Genomic DNA, 17,418 nt, shown 5'->3' with positions numbered 1-17,418 from the left:
GTTTGAAATTATTATTTTTTTATTTCCCCACAATTTTCATACTTTTATGAATTTGCAGACATGCATTAGGAAAACCACAGTAATGAACAAAAATAGGGTGAGTTGACTGGTATTATCAGGGACCGTGTTGAGCATCTTGATGTGACTTCTGCACCTTGTGCCTTGACTGAGTATTGCAGGTCTGCGCCAACAACGCACTATACCCATTTGGCCTGACAAAGCATTTTTGTGAGCCTGAAGTGACTCAGAGTCTTAATGAGATGAAGGTTCTGATATATCAGCCTTGGCCCAGGTAAACAGACATAAGCATACTTTGGATGCCAGGAGTGATAGTTTAAGAACTTACAGATCTAATGTGAGTGAACCCTTCCTCTGATCTGGTGACTTTGATTACTTTACATGTTTTAAATAAGCTGGCTCCCAGGATGGCAGAGGCTTGCTGTGTTTGGTTTGGGTCCCCACACAACATGAGTATTATGTTTTAATGAGTCTTAGCTTTTTAAGTTAAAGTTCTGGTTGAAACAACAAGCTAAAACAACACATCCATAATTTCAAAGCAATACCCATGGCAACAGCCATGAAGAATGTCATTGCAGAATATGGAGAAGGATAGGGAAGGGGAAAGATGAATAATTGAACATTATACGGACAGGTTGGGCAATGTAGACTACTGTGATGGAAGATTTTGTGGATTGCCATTGCTAATATAAACACGTGTTGATGGAAACATTTTAGTGAGTTATAGACAGAATAGATGGAGGGTTGGGGCAGCTATGAAATGAGCATAGATGAGACACTGAAACAGTCACAATGCTGAAACTACAAGGTAATTTTAAAATGGTAACTCTTAGACAAAATGGATCCAAATTGTAAGACAGCAAGTTGCATTTTAAAAATGCATACATTTCTTTTAAACATTCCCCTTTTGATGTGGAATGTCTGTCACCCGGCTTATTGTTGGAAATTGTCAATATTGTTGAATCAAAGATGCTTTCACTTAAAAATATATATATTTTTGATAGAACAGAATACTTCATCAACACCCATTAGGAAATTATATTGTTGCAGTATACTGAATTATTGTTGATTTGAATTAAATAAATAAATACACACAGTCTCTCTGGCTCTAAAGCTGCTACCCCAACAGATGCTGCAAAGCAGATTTTACTCTCATCAGACTTGCAGCAGATATGCAGCATGTTGCTGCAAACATCCAAGGTCATCAGTATGGTGGATTGCTGTTTTTTTTTCTGTCTTTCTATATCAACTAAACATGAATATTATATAATATTCTTCAGACCTGTGTCCATCCAGAGTGAAAATAATTTTTTCATTGAAGAGTGAAATAATGTTTTGATGTCGAGGGGCTCAACAGGGACACCTGTGCTTGCCTGCTTGAACTGAACCTGAGTTGTTTTTTTTTTTCGTTTTATTGCTGAGAGCTTTAGCATGTCAAAACATCAAGGATACTTTCCCTCTAAAACCTAAATTCTTTTATACCTTCTATTTAATACATATTTTGACTAATAATTTTTGCCATTTATTTAATTTGACTACGTTTTATATGTAATTGCTGTAGAATATACTTTAAAACACTAAAGCGCTTAAAATTATATCAGCTTGTAAAGGAAACAACACTAGATATAATTAACTCCAGTTACATTAACTTTCCTTTTAATTTGGTCAACATTACGGGTAATTAGATCATTTCTTATTTTTATTAAAAGAATGAAATAATCTGCCAAGTAGATGGAGAAAAACCCCACACTGATGGGTAAGTAATGCTGCTTGTTTGCATGGTTGCTCATTCACATATGATGAAAGGCGATATTGACACCACAGCGAACATGCACTTTTCAGTACATCTGGTTTTCTGACGAGAAAAAGGAAACTCAAAAATAAAACAAATGGGAGATGAATCAGGGTAGAAAATTGTGTTGTGCCGTTGTACTTGTTAATAGATCTGGTCGCAGTTTTGATTAGAGGAAGAAATGATACAGATACGGCAAAATAAGAAGGCAAAGATAAGGAGGATGTGTGTGATGCATGATACATTACTGCAGAGGAAGATCAAGGCTGTGGTGAACTGATCAAAGCGCTTTTGTCCTTGTTAGAAAATAGACGTGCACACACAACAAAGAGACGAGCACACACTCGTACAGAGGAGCGTGCCTACACAGACAGACACACAATATCCTTTACACTCAAACACACTTGCACATCACATCATCCATATCCAGTTTCCTATTATCCATCACAGGGTAATTCATTAGTTTCACTGATAAAAATGTAGCTCATTAATTCACTGTTCCTTTGAGAGACTCAGTGTTTGATTGGGTATGTGTGAATATAAGAGAGAGATGAGCAGAGGGTCATAAGCGCAATTAGACAGATTGAAAATAGTTCTGAAGTAAAAGTATGCATGCAAGTAATAATGTATACATTTATGTACAAGCATGTGTAATGTCAATCCGCTACCAAGGGATCTTCTGCTGCTTTAGTTTCTCTTTAACGATTTCAAGAGGACGAAAATGGAAACATCAAAATTTGAACAGGGTAGAATAAATCACAGATGGATGGAAATATGTTTATTTGGGAAATGCTTGTGCATATTTGGAACATGCTTGTTTAGTTCAGGCCAATTACATCTCGCAGCTTTAGCGAGTGAAATTGTCGCAGGAGGAATGGGGTGTGTAACAATATTACAGCAATATTTCCACAATGTGATAAACAATGATTGAAGAGTGCCTCGAGGAGTGGAGCGAACACAAATATTGTATTTGGGATGTATAGATACAGGGGATGCTTGTATGTGTTTGTGGCATTGTTGCTAACCATTGCCACGTCAGCCTGCAGTTCCTGGTGAGAGATTTTATTAGATAAAAGGGTAGATTCAACGTCAGCAGAAGCATGGCCAAAGCAAGAAACAAAGCAATCTAGAATTTAAAAAGAGCTCTCTTACCTGTAACAAAAGAAAACAAAATGAATGGATCTGGCTTAACTCCCTGAACATAAAAAAATTGTTAAAAGGAAGTACGCTGGGAATATTACAGAATCAACAGTTGGCATCAGAGGCGTCGGTATTACTAACCCGGTCACCCACTTTCACCACCATCGTGGGGATGGTCGTCATCAGCTTCTGCTTCTGAAACAAGAAACTGTACTTATCAGCTTTCATGAGCTTTATTTTCCACAATATCTTGAGTTCAGAAGAGATTACAGTAATTTGTACAAAAACTAGTTTTCATGCGAGGCCATGGGGCTAAATAATCATATATATATATATATATATATATATATATATATATGAGAGAATACATTTTCTGTCTCCCTGTTTTTAGTCAGATGTTGAAAAAACAAGCACACATGCATACCATTATTTAAATGTAAGGTTTTTCAAGAGGGAGAATTAACTGTGGCTCCACTTAAAATAGAATAAACAGTTTATGGTATAATAAATCAACTGTGAGGCAGAGTTCAAACTGAAAATTACTTTGTCGTGATGAAGATTCAGAAAGGGCAAGTTGGAGGTGAGATTCAGGCAAAAGGCAAACAGATGGCATGAGCTCACCAAAAGGTGATAAATGAGTGAGACATGGTGAGGAAAGGAGTTATGCGAGAGGATTAGGTGGGATAAAGCTGCCCCTGATGAGATGGGCCAGAATGACGAGGAAACTGTCACTTATGGGTGGTATGAAGCTGTTGGAATTTTCTTGGATTTCTGGATTTATCATTCATACAATGTGGTCTCATTGTCATGAAAGTCATTATAGATGAGAACAATTTATATATATATATATATATATATATATATATATCTATCTAGATATATATCAGAGCTGCACTTTTCCTGCTTTTATTGATAACATTAACACCTGGTTCTTAAAGTTGTGTCCTAGGTAAAGGCATGAGACTTGAAGTGTGGAATGTAGAGATGGCCCTCACTGCAAATTCAGGCACACAAAATCTGATAATGATGTAAACAAAGCCTGTTAAAAGAAGCCAAAGGCACAACAGCAACATACAATGAATGTTTCTAATGCCTTTAGTATTCATCAGTCCGTCGTAAGACGAATTGTCTACAAATGGGTGACATTCAGGACTATTGCTACTCCTCCTGGGTACGGGTGTCCTGCAAAGATTACATAAAGAACACAGTGTGCCATCCTGAAATGGGGGGAAAGGAACCCAGGGGTAAAGTCAGCTGGAGGTTGTTGCTGTTAGAAGTCCCATCATTGAGTAAATTAGAAAGTTTACTTACTTTTATTTGAGATGAGTAACCATGAAAAAAAACAAATGTATTTTATTTAGTTTTCTTTTGAGAAAGTGTTCAAAGATTTCTTTTATTTTTTTTATTAATTGCTTTGTATTTTGTGTTCCTTTACTTGCTTTCTTTATAATTGGCTCTCCACTAATTATAACACAATGGCATGTTTGAAAGGAGCTGCACAGATGTCTTGGTCTATTGTTGATGCAGAGTGCTGGATGTGACTACTGTAAAAACCAGTGTCCCAGATAATTCTTTATTAAGGTACAATAAAAGTGCTCTGTAACTGAACTTTGCTCTTGCACTATTTTTGTCATTTGCTCCACCCCCCTTGCTGTGCTGAATTGATAAATGGGTTGATAAAGTGCACAACAAACTTGTAAAAACTTTTCACTTCGAAAACGTATAAATAAGCACAAAGTTGTGCAAAGTCTCCCTCCTGTCTTATGGCTTCGTTTTTGTAATCTTAATAAAGTATTTAGAACATCAACCTCTAGCTTGATCTTCTGCTTGCTCTATTGTATTTTTTTTTTTTCTTTTTTCTTCATACTTTCAACCTTCTGACTTGAATTCTCGTCAACTCTCCCGTTTCTCTCTCCTTTTATACACAACACATATCTTTTCAACTCTTGCCACTTGAGCCCCTGCTGTTTATGCTGGGCAAACTTGCGCTCCGCCTGTCTTCTTTGTCAGTTCCCCTTATACCTTTCGTTTCCTCCTTCAACTTTGCTCGCCCTCTCCGTCATGTATTTTTAATGCCTCTGAGACCTTCAAGTGTTTGTCAGTTCAGCTTGACTTGACAATAAAACGTTGAGCTCTGTATATACTTCATGTTGTGCTAGAGGAGAAAAGGTGAGGAGGCAGGGTAAAAAACAAGATGACAAATGCAGTGTCCCACTTAAAAATGAAATGTGGGTACATGTATTTAATATAAAGCCATCAGCCATCGTTATATTGTCATGTTTTCATAGTTTGTCAAATTAGCAACCTAGTTTCTGCCAAGAGTTTTTCTATATCTTAAAGCTTTTTTTCACAGTACATAGAAAATGTTTTATGTGGCAATTAATTCCAAATGCTGAATACATGGACTAAAATTACACTAATTATCCAGATTATAACCACACAACAAACCAATGAAGGATGCAAAATGAATTTTTCAGGCGGTGAAATAAGTGATTTGTCTTCACTGTAGCCTGCTCTATTTGATCTAATTTTCATCATTAGGAATTGTCAGACCAGCTGGAATGCAGATTTCTTAATTTAAGAGTGAATGACTTTGTTCCTCTCGGACTGTGTAAAAACGCCATCTTTTTTTGTTTTGTCACAGCAAATATTAATTTTCTCTTATTAGCTGTAAATTTTGGTGGAGCCAGAGCTCATGTTGTCACTTTATTGGATTTTACTGCTTGTGTTATTGGATAACCTGCAAAATGTCATTCCCAGCTATTAGTATCAGAACTTTTTTCAGCATTCTTTAAACTGGAATATGTAGTTGTGATCTTTAGGGTAATGTTTCATGTTAAGAAGGAATTTTGTGCCCAAGTTGCTTCACTGCATCAACATCTGGATCCCATAACTGTATCGGAGTAGGCTTATATTTAGACAATATTGGGTCCTTTTGGGGTAATCTGAAAGAAATTGCTTTTGAATGAAATGGCAACAAATACCCTGGAAATGATAAAGTGGGGTAATTATGAGTTATTGTGATAAGAAATGTGAATCTGGCTGAAAATGAAGGAAGAAAAGAAGGAAGCTGCCAGTGAAGTGCAGTGAAAATAAAAATGGCACAATTAAGGGCAGAAAGAAGTGCTAGGAGGGAAGGAGCAGTGAATGTTTACAGTAGGGACCTACTTTGTAAGAATCTGGTGGTGTGTTTGGTGTATTGTATACAGGAAAAGATGCATGGATATTAAAGGGTTGGAGTATGACGAGGGCATGACAATCCTAAATGGTGCACAGTGATCAGGAAGGAGCATAAAACATGACTGTTAATAGATTACTGCAAACCCTGCCGTCAATCTGAAGATGGCATTGGAATTGAATTTGATTTGAGTTATCGTGGAGTTTCTAGTTCAGTCAATAGAGAGACATTTATTGTTGTTGGTCGATCAAACGCTAGACAAATCGCTGTTTTCTGCATCCTCTGTGGGGGGGGTTGGTTCGGTGTGCATGTCAGAAGACGACCATGGATGATACTACTTGGGTGTCAGCTGTAGAGTTGAATTATATTGCAAAGTGATGTGATTAAGACACAGATGCAACATGGTCAGAGGACAGCTGGTCACCAGAACACTCGGCTTTCATGTGACCTCGGGTGGATTTAAAAAATAAATGGTGGGTGTGTGTGTGTGTGTGTGTGTGTGTGTGTGTGTGTGTGTGTGTGTGTATATATATATTTATTTATTTTCTTCGTTCTGTGTATGAGAGAGGAACAGACCTTTTGCTGGTTAAAATAAAAATGTGCAGAATGCTTTGTATCAGTTCAGAATGCTTCAGGACACAGAACCAGCCACAATTGCCCATTTTATTTTTTTGTGGTCCTAATTGCATCATTGATACTGATCAAGTGTCTCCTTAATATAATCAGTAATCATAACCTCTGGGTTCTGCTACAGTAAAAAAGTAAAAGAATGCTTGGACAATTTGACAGTAAAGTTTCAGATCGATTGGCTTTCAAGAATAAGCCAACTGTTTTGGTTTATTTTCCCCCTGATGTAGAAACGATCCATTGTTGGTCCCAATCCAGCAGTAATGGTTTATACAAATAATTTTTTAAAATCTATGTATTAAGAATTGGTAGATGTGTAAATCTTAACCAGTGTATTACCAAAATGTTTGATTTATTTCCCCCTCAGATTGTATTAAATGTTCTTTTATACATTCTCAGTTTGGATGCAATTAATTTATCTGTAAAACTGCTAAAAAGCACTTCTAACAATTTATTACCTGATTTAAAGCTGGCTACTGTTAAATTGGTAGACAATACAAGTTATTAGGGTACTAGGGGTTCTCTACAGGTATTGGAGGCAGGCCTTTTATTTCTAATTCGCACTGATGTTCATATGAAATTTTTTCTTCTCCCTAATGTACCTTACTTCAGTGCCTTTAAATGAAATGGTGTAAATAAACACTTGCACATCATTTCCACATACAGATGTGTTCATTAGAAGACCATTTATATTCAGAGCTCTGTAATCGGGGTGTGTCCAAAAACTGCAGGATGTTTGCTTTGTTTTTTTTTGTTTTTCCTCAAGCTCATTGCTTGTGGACAAGGCCTGGATTGTGTGCCAGAAAGTTAAACATTTAATAAAAAAAGTACCGAACATGCCATCAAACTGATAGCTTGACAAGCTGCGACAACACGATTAACACTGTATCAAATCAAAATCCCCTCTGATTTTATTTGCATAGAAAGGCCTTAGTTCTTGGCACAGCTTTTTTTTTTTTTTTGGTGAAAGCTGTCCGCTTATGGGACTGATCCACAGTGTTTTACGGTCAAGGATTCAGGCAGTGATTTTGACATGTTAAAATCACTACATAAAAACCTGGTTATTTCATTGACACAATCAGTTTAGTATTGACTACAAGTTTTTGTTTGTCCTTTTGTCCCTCCCTGCTCAGCCATTATGAGGACAGAGTCCCATGTTTTTATTATAGGAAAGTGGTCTTGTCAAAGGTTTTTACAAGTTAAAATTCATATTCATACAAAGGTTATTAAAATGTGATTTATTTTTTGTTATGAAGCACAGATAAAGCCCTTTAACACTTATATTTAACGCTCAACATAAAACTCCCTTTTTTTCGCATATGAATATTGATCTATGAGGACTGGATGTGTGTGGGGTGTTAATTATTGCAGGAAATTGGTTAATTCACACTACTATACTACTACATTACTGAATGAGACATCTGGCCAATAACCTGAGCAGCTTCATCCATGTGGTGAAATATACAAGATATGGAAGTAACAGGTAGTTTGGCGAAATAAGTAAAGGTGGTAAGTTTAAGAGGAAGCCCATTAAGGAGGGAAAAGGCAAAGCCTCGAAGTGTTTGGTGCTGTCACAGTGAAGGAGATGGGGAGTGATTTGGCTGCACTGATCAAAGATGAAAGATGGTTTGAACTTTTGGATGAGCCAGAAGGGGAAAGAAGTCAGAAGACGGGTATGAGTCTTCTGCTTCAGAGGAAAGTACCACATGAAGAAAAATTTCAATTTATTTATTTTTTTTAAACTATAGTAAAGTAAAATATTACTTTAATATTGCTCTCTGACGTGACGTGTGAAGAAATGCTGTCACTTTCTTTTCACTTGGTGCCCTTTTCCACCTCCTAGGATCCCTCCTGGAGTGTGATTATCTGTCATCACTGAGGAACAGTGTTGTTTTTGACAACCATCTTAGAGTCTTTAGTCTTAGTCTTTTGGACTAAAATGCTTATTAGTTTTAGTCACATTTTAGTCACTTCTATATGTGATAGTTTTAGTCGACGAAAACTCAAAAGGGTTTTAGTCTAGTTTTAGTCAAAAAAAAAAAATAAGTATAGTCTACCGTGTTAAGAAAATAGTATGGTCTTACCTATCAAACAAGCAGAACAAAAATACATAGCTTATTAACTGACCCTATACTAAAGCTTTTTGATTTTTCATTCTGTACTGTGCGTGTGTCCCAACTTTACTGTAAGCGCACTAAACGCACAGGTCCTGGTTAGGGCTGCACAACGTCACTTGTGGCTTTTAGGCTAAAGCTAGCAGACTCTACGTATAACAGTAACTCAACCTGTTTAATATATCAAGTTACGTGCTGACAGAACGTACACACAAAGAGATAACCACACTGTCACTGAATGTAAACATGCTGCTAAAGTAACACAGGCTGAGTTATACTTCTTTTAAAGCAATACTATGTAACATTTCTACCTTAAAATAACAGCTTGAAAAAAATTGTGCGGCTAGAATGAGTTTTAATATTACTATTGGGCTGTCTCCTATGCCCTTCGGGGGTCTGAGTTGGAAAAACTGCGCTATGTAACTTTGCTGGAGCGGCCCGGGAGCTGAGCGGAAGTACTTTGACTTGCTTTCTGGCACACCTACCGCAAAAACAAATAGACCCCTCTCACGCTCCCAGGTACATTTGATTACTCTTACCTTCTTGGTCGACATAGCTTGCACCTTCTAACTCCTCGCCGGTTCGTCAACAAACGTGAAAAGTGAAAGTGAAAGGGTGTTGTATTTACGACAGTGTAACCGTACATTACCTCCAAGCCTGTAGGGGGAGCTCCAGAGTGGGCTTTTTGAGAAGTTACATTGTATCGCTTTAACTGCCCTTGCGCTTGCGTCTTGCGCTTGCGTTAATGGCTCGAGACGTTTATGCTTCATTTTGCTTTGCCGGCGCTTGCGTGTGCTGCGTGGCGATTCACCGCCAGGACAGTAGGTGGAGTAGCGGGTTTTTTCAATGACAAGCCTACTATGATGAAAGGAAATTCACCGCCAGGACCTCTTCGGCAAGTCTCTCTTCGACTGAATTCATGCTTCTTCTTCTTCTTCTTGTAAATAGCCGGTATTTTGTCAGATTTTCAACACCTTGGGGGTCTAAACGACTACTTTCTCGCCTGAAAATGTTTCAAATGTTGCTAAAGTTATATATTTACAGAGTTTATAGTTTAAGGGAAATCAGCTTTTCAGGCCGGCTGATTTCGGCTCGGGCAGGAGTGAAGTGCACTGTGTGTAAACGCTCTGCATACTGTCTGATCGATGAGTATGCCGTTTTCAAGTAGTAGGCGGTTTCGAACACAGCTAGTGGCTTGCGTCTTGCGTGAAGTTTAGAAAATTGAGTTGACACACGCAAGCACGCAAGGGGGGCTTGCAACTGCGTCTTGTGTTGCGTCTTGCGTTACCGACTATAAACCAGGCTTTATGAATTGACGTTAGCGTAACAAAAGCTAACTTTAGCCTGAAGTTAGCAGCCCATTTGCGCCAGGAGTATGTGGAAAACGTACTAATGTATTAGCTTACTATGCTAACAGCATTTGTAACTTACCTTCGAAAAAATATCCCTGTGGCGAGCCTTAAGGTGCCGCAGCAGATACTTTTTAGGTTTTAATTAACACACACAATAAGCAGAAATGTCATGCATTTTAAACGTCTGACAGATCACCCACTAACATTTTCGTCCATTCTCGTCTCGTCAACGAAAACTCACACACGTCTCGTCATGTTTTCGTCATCAGAGAGCTATGTTTATCTCGTCACCGTCTCGTTATCGTCATGAAAAAAAGTGGCGTCAACGAAATGATTTCGTCATCGTTGACGAAAACAACACTGCTGAGGAACAAAAACATTTGACTTATTTTTAAATCTAAACCATACTTGTGGGACTTAATGGTCTGATTGTTTTATTAGACATATATATGATATTGATCAACTCATTTAATTGGCTGATAACTTTTCAGGCCATATCACATGAGGTAGACGTTTGCAAAATTTAGTGACTTTAGTGTTCAAGTTAATAAGCCAAAAATAATAAAGGCTCTTCCTCTGTGGACACTGAATATGGGAATTGCTTTTTGTCCAAAATTTGAATCGAGACTCGACTCTGCCATCAGTAACGGCATGTTGTCGGCATGGTTGATGGGACCCTAAACCCACCACGTAAAATTTGATTTAAGGAGCATATCTTAGCAGGTGGGGAAAAGGAAAATTTCAGTGTGTTACTTACAAAGCGTATACTATGACATTTTATTGGAATCATTGAGCATGTGTAATGTTTGTAGACTGAGCTGAAGCTTTAAACTGTGTTTTACCTTGTGGTGCAGTGGTGACATATGCTGACACTGACATTTATCATGTCCATTATGGTTTGTTCATAAAGTTTATAGTTGATCTGAACCATGTAGACAGATATTAAAACAAAAGTATGTACAGTTTTGTCCTATGAGGATTTTCTTTTTTTAATCTATACAATCTAGAGATTTTGTTAGCAATTGTCTCTTCAACCTCTGTGTGGCAGAGCTCGAGGTCCATCCAAATCTAGATGACTTGTATATCAGATTTGTGTGCTTGTATGTCCACCCAATGCACTTCCACAGCTTGTAATGCAGTCACAGACATCTGGTGGTCACTGACTCTAATGGTTGCTCTGATGTTTAGTACTACATGAGATATGAGCCTGACTGAGTCTGTATGCAGGTAGTGGGCATCTGCATCCCAGTATTTTATTTTTCCGTCTGCTGTTCACTACACTCTTTGCTTAGTGTGTTTGACTGTTTTTAGGTGACCAATTAGCTGGCAGGTTTTTTCTTTTAGATTATGATGCGGAAGAAGGCGAGAGCATTAGAGTACCATATGTAGTGCTGATTTAAGGGGAACATGTAATGAGAATAAGGGGAAGAAGGAAGAACATAGGACATTTTAAAAGGAAAAGCAGATATGAGTGAAGGAAATGATGGGCGAAGAGCTTGAAATAGTGAGACGGGAGGTATGGATAGCAAATAAAGGCAGATGGAGGGAAGAGCAGTGGAGGAGAGGATTAAGAAGGGAGATGAAGAAAACATGAACAGAGGAAAATTGGAGAGTGCACACTGAGGAGGAGAGGAGGGGAGGCAGAATGTGAGATAATTGATAGAAAATTCAGAGGGCGACTAAAGTGTGGAAAAGATGGGAAGTAGAAGAGATCCTCTGTTGCTCATTTAGTTCATTATACCCCCTTCTGGAGTGCACACACACTCTGAGAGAATTGATAAGAGCTAATGTAGTCAAGCCTTTTGATGAAAGGGAATTGAAAGGAGGCCGTGTGTGCATTCACTGAGTAACAGTTGGTGCCCAACGGCAAGTACAGTTTTAAAATCAAGAAAATGCACCTGCAAGTGCATTTTGGGTCCTGGTGTGGAATACCGCCACTGTTATTCTGAAGTGCTAAAAAGACTAATACAGAAGATGGAAGGAAAACGGAGACTGAGTTTATATGATGTAAGAGAGAATGTATATATGAAGCCATGCCTAGGATGACACACAGAGAGGTGAGATAGATGATAGTTTTTTGAAATGAGGAAAAAGTTGATGGGAGATGAAGGTGAAATTGACAGCATTGGAGGGAAATTGAAATAAAAGAGAGGTGAAGCTGGTCTATTATGGATTCAGGTACTTGTGACGACTGGATTGCCAGGAAAGCTTCAGACAGGCATATGCCATGTACAACCAGTGTCTATCAAATCTGTAAGGTCAGACACGGGCCCTGTCCATGCATGGTATCAACATGCTGCTTAGTTGATCGATCATAAATGAGACAGCTCAAAGAAGACCACAGAAAATAGGTTTTAATGGTAGGTAACCAGGGTTACTAGGGTCATACATGCATTACATTTCTCAAGTGTTGCAATCCAGCCGTTTATTTGACCATTTGAAAAGTAATAATGGAAAAGGCATAATGAACATGAATTCACAGGTCCATCCAAACATCTATGATATAAAGAAACTGCGGTTAACAGTGTTGATAAAATTTGACTATTACTGGCTCTATTGATCTTGATTTTCATCACCAGGCTTGAACTGTCATTCACAATGGAAGTCACATAAATTACTTAAAACAAATTAACTGTTTGGGTTTCTGAGTGTAAGAAGGTCCCAATAATGATTCACCACAGACATTAGTTCTCCAATCAATGTTATTGGTGTTGAAGGCACCAATTTCAGGCTCCTTTTGCTAAATGCCAATAGTAAAGCTTGGGTTACCTTTTGATCTCTTGAATAATCCTGTAGGAAAAGCCGATGTACAACGGGAGAGATTCAGGTTGCTGAGGAAAACATGCATTTTTTTTCTCCTATGAATGCATAAATTACATGCAGATGCACATAAAGTGCACAATTAACATAATCCTTTGCATGGTAGGAATCTTGTCATTTTGCTTCCCACTAGTTTATCAAACACTGCCTGATCTATTGGTCGTCTTTACACATGCATGGATTGAGCCAAACTGACATATGACTGAATTCTGTGTCCAACCAGTGTTGACAGTACTCTGGAGATGAAGTTTGAGGGCTCTTGTGTGCACGGCTGCCCTCTGGATGCCATTTGAAATTCAGAGTAATTCAATAGAAATGACAGTATGACATGCTGCTCCATTATTTTCACATACATAATGAAGTTAATACAGCGCAGGTTTTCAAGATATGTTCATTAGTCATTTCCAAGATGGGTTGTAATTTGTCTACTCCCCGTGGTGCATACAAAGATGTCACCTTTTGTTATTCCCGCTCTGTAACTGCATACGACATTTCCATTTTCTGACTTACATTTGATGTTCATTTGTCATTTGGGCCATCTGACTTATTAAATGAGTGTATCAATTCAGATTAACCTCATGGTATCTGTCAAAACTTTGTAAACATACACACCAGTTTATTGTCATTTTAAAATGGAATACAAGATCGATATCTTAATTTAATATCATAGTAAACATTTTGGCTCAGGGACATGTGAAAGCTAATCTGGAACAGATTTTAATTTCTCTCGCTGCTGTTACATGATCACGACTTGCATTCAAGTCAGTTCAAACAGCATGACGCCCAGTAAGGATATTTAGATGGCCTGACGGGGGTTGTATTTTATGTCTGACCCAAGTGAAAAAAATTCTAACTAATGTGCATAAGGTGCTGTGTGTAATATTATTATTTTGTTGGCCAAAGATGACTTGATAACAAACTTTCTGCTTCTCCACTCGTGTTCTGCCTGTCTCGCGCCTCTACTCTCACCTCTCTTCTGACGTGAAACTACTGTCCCTGCCTTGATTATGCACAGCTGGACTTCAACCATCTCTGTTCATTTATTGCTCTTTACATCTCTGTGTCTCTCCCTCTCCATCTGCTTCTCTCCTCCTTTAATTGGTATGTTATCAGTTGGAGCTCAGAAATGCTGTCGCTTTAAGTCTCTCTGCTTCATACACTGAGCTGGCAGGCAGTCTGTGTTGCCTTGCTATTTCTTCTCCATATATTCGCTTTAGCTGTATGTGTACTGCCTCTTGCGACATTGTACAAAAGCAGAAACTTAGAATAGTGAAAGGAAAATCAAACTTGTTGGCAGCAGAAGTGGCAGTTGGGTGAAAGTCATTGAGAGGTTGAAAGGTTTGTGAAGCTTCTTGGAGGTGCGGATAAAAGTGGAACTGAACTTGATGATAAATGGTTTAAAGGGCTTTTTGGGCTACACTACTATAAAACTATAAAAGTAAACTGAAAAGTGGTTGAGGTTCTGCTTAAGGAGTCATTGTCCTAAATAAGCTTTGTTCAGTCGTTAGTTGAATTAACTTCAACTTGTTATCAAAGGTATTTAACTTTTTTTTTATTGTCTTTTTTTAAATTTTTTACCCCCACTTTAACCTATTATCACCAAACGCTTTGTTTAAAAAAGCCTTTAAAATTTTCTGGAAAACTTTAAACATCTTTAATTTCTCAGCAGCCTTTGACAAAATTTAAAACCTCAAACAAACATTTAAAATGTTAAACATTCAGCTTGTATTGTTAATTTTGACTTTGCCATATTTGATAAATTATTGAAAAAAAAATAGGTCTAACACTGGATATAACATCTTAACTCTCCAGCAGCAAAGAACCCCTAAAGCAAGTTTTCCTTTTGGCCATCTCCAGGAGAGATATTGGTGTAGAATCCTGGTCAGTCTGTTTCATTTATGCTCAACATTGAATACGCAAACGCATACAGACAGAGCCTTATATCCCTCTGCGTTCATTTTGTATGTAACAACCATGCTAACGAAAAGCACGCACAGGAGTATGTGGGCGGTGACTCTTGACGATGTTTGAAACGAACGTACCTATTTACGTACGTAACGGGAGTATAAATTAGTTTTTAAGTTCTTCAGATACCCTGTGTGGTATTAATTTCCTCAATTTTGGAAACATTTGAAATAGGGATTTTTAGGAATGCACTGATACTACTTTTTTTTTTTTTTTTTTTTTTTTTAAACCGAGTACAAGTACTTACCCTTTAGTACTTGCTGATACCGAGTACCGATATAAGTACTAATCAAGGCCATTACAGTCCTTACAATTAAACACATTTTATTTTCTTTAGGCATATTGAACTGAAATACAACTGCACTTTGTGTCTTTTAGTATTATAAAACTACTCTTAGTGCAATATATTATTTTAACATTAGCAAACACGTTGCAGGAAAATTAAGCTCCTGTCACACTGGTATCGGTTCTGTAGTATCTGAACACTTGAATGAATACTGAGTGTGAGTACACGCACATGGTATCGTTGCATCCCTAAGGGATTTAAAGATATTTCTTTACATTTCTGTCAGATGGCTTTTTTGAATAACAAGAAACTGTAGTCGTGAGTCCTTCTTTAGGAACCTTAATGCATTTTTTTCTTACCATCCAACATGGACATCAAGTATTTCTTATTCCTTTGACTTGGTCCCTTGAAACTGGGGTTATAAGATGTTTTTGAACTCTGCATTAGCAGCTCTGAGAGAAAGTGACTTGTAATATCCTGTGGCACACCAACCTGTTTTTTTTCTTTTTTTTTTTATCTTCAAAGGAAAGGAAACTTTCTGTTGGTCTATGCTGCAGAAGGACTGGAGCGTTTAAGAGATGTACTGAAATAACTCTCAAATGCATCGAAGTGGTAGCCTATAACATGTGGACAGAAATGTTATGATACTTACAATTACAACCGACTTACAATGTTTGGAAATAAAGAAAATGATGTTTGAACCACAGAGACGAGTGGAAATGAAAAGTTGAATGATTAAAGCATAGTGAAAACATAATGGGGACGCTTCTGTAGTGATGAGGTATAAGTCCTGATGGTAAGCTTTTCTACACTTTAGTGTGCAATTACTGATTCACAATCCCCTGGAAAACAGAGGTGATGCTGGATAACAGTCTATACCAGTGTTTCTCAATTCCGGTCCTCGGGACCCACTGCCCTGCATGTTTTTGATGTTTCCCTCCTCCAGCACACCTGATTCAAATGAATGGCTCCTGATCAGGCCACTGCAGAGCTTGATGATGAGTTGATCATTTGAATCAGGTGTGCTGGAGGGAAACATCGAAAACACGCAGGGCAGTGGGTCCCGAGGACCGGAATTGAGAAACACTGGTCTATACGGAGTGAGGCAGCTGTGGGTGTACAGGGCAGCAAGTGGCCAGATCTGGACATGTGTGTCAAACCATTTCAGTTCTTAAATTATTTGGGTCTCCAGAGTCCATAACGAAAAAGGGGTAATGGAGACAATGACGTTGTGAAAGTGTGGGGGGGAAAAAAAAAAGGAAAGTGGGATTTTCTTGTTTGACAGTGCCCTGGGCTGAATGAAACGATCACCTTAGACTGCAATTATTAATATGGTACCTGGCTTTTCATTCAGTTCTGCCTGCCCAGTATCTCTTTCTCTTCTGTCTTTATTTGCCCACAAAATCTTGGTTGTTGAATTTTTGTCCATTTTTAAATCTCATGCAACTGCATTTCAACATGGTGCACTTGCATATCTTGGTCCTCTGAGCCACCAGGAAACTGCCGGTGAAACGATAAGCCCTAATGAAAACACTAAATCTTAAAACTTCTTACTGTGAGATAAAAGCTGTGCAATAAATCAAGGATATACCGAAGGCCAAATATTCTTGATTTATTGTACGGTGCTTTGCCTCCTAATTGGGTTCACTTGATGTTAATGAACAATTATTCACAGATTTACTGTATCTACATAATGTTTAAAAGTGTTTGTATGCAGTGTATTTATTGCATTTGTTAGATCAGGGAGTTGTGTATATACATTATATACAATAGGTATAGTGTGTTGGTGTTTGTATGTATGTACAGTGTGTATATGTAGAACTGAATATCTCTGAGACACACAATTTATTAAGACTTTTTCATGTCTTCTCCTTCTCCAGGTTTTCAGAAGTGGTGAAGGCATGGGCATCCGTCTGGACAGCGCTTCAGCTTTCCAGGGGGCTATTATTTCACCCCACTATGACTCACTGCTGGTAAAAGTCATCGCCAGTGGAAAAGACCTGAATACAGCTGCCTCCAAGATGAGCCGAGCCTTGGCTGAGTTCAGAGTGCGAGGGGTCAAGGTAGGAAACTCCACCACATGTGCTGTGTGCATGTCTTCGCTCCTTGTTTTTATTTTAAGTTGT

At 38.1% G+C, this 17,418-nt stretch overlaps 1 protein-coding gene across 1 annotated transcript in view; it reads left to right on the top strand.

The window, feature by feature from the left end:
* pcxb (pyruvate carboxylase b) overlaps positions 1-17,418 on the top strand; it is a 305,729-nt gene that overhangs the window by 133,962 nt on the left and 154,349 nt on the right. The window contains exon 12 of the mRNA XM_075450834.1: positions 17,173-17,355. Coding sequence (XP_075306949.1) covers positions 17,173-17,355 — 183 coding nt within the window. The remainder of the gene's footprint in view (positions 1-17,172; positions 17,356-17,418) is intronic.

Source organism: Odontesthes bonariensis, chromosome 19 (assembly GCF_027942865.1).
Source record: "Odontesthes bonariensis isolate fOdoBon6 chromosome 19, fOdoBon6.hap1, whole genome shotgun sequence".
Lineage (NCBI taxonomy): Eukaryota > Metazoa > Chordata > Actinopteri > Atheriniformes > Atherinopsidae > Odontesthes > Odontesthes bonariensis.
The sequence above is the reverse complement of the archived record's forward strand: the minus strand, read 5'-3'. Positions and strand labels throughout refer to the sequence as shown.